The 3,524-nt window shown below is 51.1% G+C and overlaps 2 protein-coding genes across 2 annotated transcripts; one reads left to right on the plus strand and one right to left on the minus strand.

Annotated features, from left to right (window-relative positions):
• Positions 1 to 69: 69 nt before the first annotated feature.
• Tsp_11931 (hypothetical protein) lies at positions 70 to 979 on the minus strand. Its single transcript, XM_003368647.1, has 4 exons — positions 788 to 979; positions 602 to 755; positions 158 to 547; positions 70 to 83 (listed from the first exon to the last, which is right to left on the minus strand). Exons 1-4 carry the CDS (start codon positions 977 to 979, stop codon positions 70 to 72), a joined length of 750 nt encoding a protein of 249 aa, XP_003368695.1.
• Positions 980 to 2,055: 1,076 nt separating this feature from the next.
• On the plus strand, positions 2,056 to 2,427 carry Tsp_11932 (hypothetical protein). Its single transcript, XM_003368648.1, has one exon. It carries the CDS (start codon positions 2,056 to 2,058, stop codon positions 2,425 to 2,427), a length of 372 nt encoding a protein of 123 aa, XP_003368696.1.
• The last annotated feature ends 1,097 nt before the right edge of the window (positions 2,428 to 3,524 follow it).

The following is a 3,524-nucleotide window of genomic DNA, read 5'->3' on the forward strand; positions in this document are numbered from 1 at the left end:
TCAACTGCGAGTTCTTTACAAAATTGGACTTTTCCTTCATCTTTGTTCGAATTTTTCATCGTGTGAAAATCACGGTATAGCTTCTTTAAATATCTTTTTTTGTATTTTAATCTTTCAAGTTGCCTTCGACGAGCACACTGCAAATTATACAACTCACCATTAACTAGCTCTATTTCTGCTTCCAGAATTTTCTGTGCTTCTTTTGCTAATAAAAGCTGACTTTTCAATGAATTTTCTTTTTGTACATCTTTTTCATAATAATTTACACCATTTTGCAGTTCTTTCATTTTAGACTTCGACTTTTTGATTTTTTCTTCGGTTTCAGCAATGTTTTTATCTAATTGAATGCTTTCCGTATAAAGCATATCTGCCTTATAGCACAGTTTGTCTAATAACAGTTCTGCTTCGTTGATTTTATGCTCATAATGATGAAAATCACTGAAAGATGGATGAGAGCGTTCATTTGTAAAAATCTTCCTCAAAATGACTGCCATGTTGCTTCTATTTTTCACTAACGTTTCCAAAAGAACCATCAGCGAAGAGTGGGCTTGATTATTGTATTTCAATTTATAATTATTTCCATAAATGTTGCTAAATACACCTTCAGGATTCTTAATAATCGAAGCTATGAGTCGATTATTTTCATTTTGAAGTTGGTCAATTTGCAATTGCAATTCGTGCTTTCTAGCATAATATTTGTTGACGATGAAATTTGAATTTTTCACAGCTTCCTTTTCTCTTTTAACCATGTGTTTCTTTATTTTTTACTTATTTATTTATTTATTACGGAGCACTCCGCTCTGTCCACCAGAGCTCGTTCAGACGCTCCTAGCTCACCGCTATTGTTCCCTGGTCTCTCCCCTACGGTCTCCTCTCGTGCTACTTCCCGGGGGCTCGCCGTGATCCAGGTGCATCCGATGCCGGGCCGCGTTGCGTGGGATGGTTCGTGGCCGATCCGGACACTCGAGCCGTCCGTCATGGTCATCTCCCCGGCTTGCCAGTCAATTAGCTTGACGTACCGGTCGAGAAAGTTGGTACCCAGGATCCCTGGTACGACCAGGCTTTCCACAACGGCGACGTGGAGGCGTCCTCTCCAGCTTCCCAACTGCAGCGGCAACGTCCCCTGGCCGCAGAGGCGCACTCGTCGCCCGTCGCCGAGCAGGATGGTGCCTCCGGCGGCTTCTAGAGGTTCTCCCCCGGTGGACTTGTGCCAGGTCGAGAGTGGTACTACCGAGACAACCGCCCCGCTGTCCAGAAGGAGGGAAATCTCCAACCCGTTTAGCTTACCTGCTACAGACGGCGCCTGTCCAGCTTGGAGCTCCGTCACCGCTAAAAGGCGGCGGTCCCCGTGACCATTATTCAGGGCGTGTGCTGGCCGGGCTCGGGTCCGGAGCTGGGGGCAGTCTCGCCGGAGGTGGTCCAGGCTGCCACAACGGAAGCATCCGAGCGCGGTCCTGGGGGGCCGTGGCGCGGCCCGTTCCATCTGTTCCATTCTCTTGGCCAGGTCGTCCATCTTCCTCATCATGGTGTCCATCTTCTCGGCCGTCTCCGACTTCTCTGTCTTCGCGACGCCGGCGCGGGGCTGTTGCTTCTCCTGGTAGCCGTCCTCCACCTGGAGTATCCTGGTGGCCAGCTTGCGAGCTTCGGCGAGGGTCCGCGGTTCCTGCAGCCGGATCGCCCGGTAGACGTCTTTCGACGTTACCCCACCGCTAAAACGCCTCACGAGGTCGCGTTCTGACACACCCGCTCTGCGTCCCAACTCTGCCACCTCCTGGGCGAACTGCTGAATGGATTGGCCTTCGCGTTGTCGCAGAGCGTCAAATCGGTCCGTCAACATTTCCAGCGACTCCTCGGGACCATACGCGTTTAGCAGCCGTTTCTTCAGCTCCTCGAAAGAGTCGTCCCTCACTTGACCGGGTGGGTATAGCTCGCGGCGCACCGGGGCCGTCAGTAGGCGTCGTCCGACAGCTCCATGATCCTTCGTTGGTATCCCGCTGACGCGGAGGAAGTCTTCTAGGTCCTCCACCCACTCTTCGGCATCCATTCCCGGGCCAAATGCCGGGGGCGGGCAGAAGTATGTTCCGTGTGGAGGTACTGGTACGGGTTCCCGGACAGGCCCCCATTGTAACGACCCGCCGGGCGCGGTCGCTCGATCTGCCTCCGGGTCTCCGCCAGTTCGTCCGCCGCCGTTGCTCTTCGCCGACTCGTCTTCATTCCCGCGTTCTCTCCGCCTTGTCGCCATCATCCGCTCTTCTATCGTCACTGCTGTCGCACTCCACGCTCGTCACCGTGATAACTGCCTCCATGGTCTCCGCCGCTTCCATATATAGAAGTATTCCGCCGCAGGGGGGCACCGGGGTGGGTCAACTGAAATTCGATCCTTCCATTGTCCTGCTGACAATCCCCCGGCTTGCGGCTCTTCTATAAATCAGCGGCTTATTACGCGGCGGCTTTGATCCGCTGCCCCAACGGACCATCAGTGACCGGCGATGACCGAACACCACGCTGAACGACGGCTAGTTAAGCACCGGCTCGTCGGGTCATGCGGGTTGGTCGCCAGAAGCCGACCGCGGTTCTCGCTGGCGGTATCCTTTGAACTGGCGGGAAGGGGGGTTTATTGCCGCGGTTCGGCGTCTGCCTCAGCTGGACCTGCAATTAGCAACGCCGTCGTGCAGCAATAGATGTTACACTTCTTCTACTCTTGGGCATTCTGTCAGAATTCGAAGGACATGCCGATCTCATCCGCCCTTTCTATGTCCACGCGAAGCTCTTCTAAGGTTCGCGGCTTATCCATTCATATCACGCTGAATGCTCCCTTAATCATCATACTATAGGAGAAGAAGCATAGTAGGTTGTCTTCTAATATGTGGGCTTTCATGCCAAGTTCGACAATTTCCATTGTGAAGTTTGAAACCTGTAGTCCATCGCGTTACCACAATTAATGGAATCGAGCAGTCACGTCAGAAATCGAATCTCTATCGCCGTAAACCCGCAGAAGCAGTTAGCAGAATTCTGCGTAAAAATTACTCGACGACGTACATGATGGGTAAAACAGCCGCGGAGAAAATTTGCAGAGGAGATGCCGACCAACGTTGGTGCATTTTGACTGTGAGACGCAATTAAGTCGCAACAAGTCTTCTAACAAAGCTAACCAAGTCTTCGGTTCCATGTTCCGGAGAAACGGAAGTGGTTCGTGAGTACGCCTCCGCCTTGGGACTATCTTCATGGTCGCTACAATCTCTGTTGTCTTTTCGATCTCTTTTACGTTTCCTAGAAGATATTGAGAATAAAGAAGAGAAATGACAACCACGCAATCGACTGAAGCGTTTATTAGAACATGCTAGCGAGAAATGTTGTGATAAATCGCACCGCAGACGACAACCAACCGATCACCGCAAAGATAACCCTCCGAACTTTATTGTACACGTCAGGCTATCACCGTAACCCTTTCTGATCTTCAAGTATTACAACACTGCATTTTATCGATTGTCGTCAGATCTTCTTGGCGGGAAGGGCTTCTTTTT

This window comes from Trichinella spiralis, assembly GCF_000181795.1.
Source record: "Trichinella spiralis strain ISS 195 chromosome Unknown Scfld2159, whole genome shotgun sequence".
NCBI classification, from domain to species: Eukaryota; Metazoa; Nematoda; class Enoplea; order Trichinellida; family Trichinellidae; genus Trichinella; species Trichinella spiralis.

Excerpts from the sequence above, each read along its gene's own strand:
- Tsp_11932 (XM_003368648.1), top strand. The coding sequence starts at position 2,056 with ATGCCGGGGGCGGGCAGAAGTATGTTCCGTGTGGAGGTACTGGTACGG.
- Tsp_11931 (XM_003368647.1), bottom strand. The coding sequence starts at position 979 with ATGACGGACGGCTCGAGTGTCCGGATCGGCCACGAACCATCCCACGCA. Across the intron at positions 756-787 it reads TGGACAGAGCGGAGTGCTCC|AAACACATGGTTAAAAGAGA; the intron begins GTAATAAATAAA and ends TAAAAAATAAAG. Across the intron at positions 548-601 it reads GATTATTAAGAATCCTGAAG|CCCACTCTTCGCTGATGGTT; the intron begins GTGTATTTAGCA and ends ACAATAATCAAG.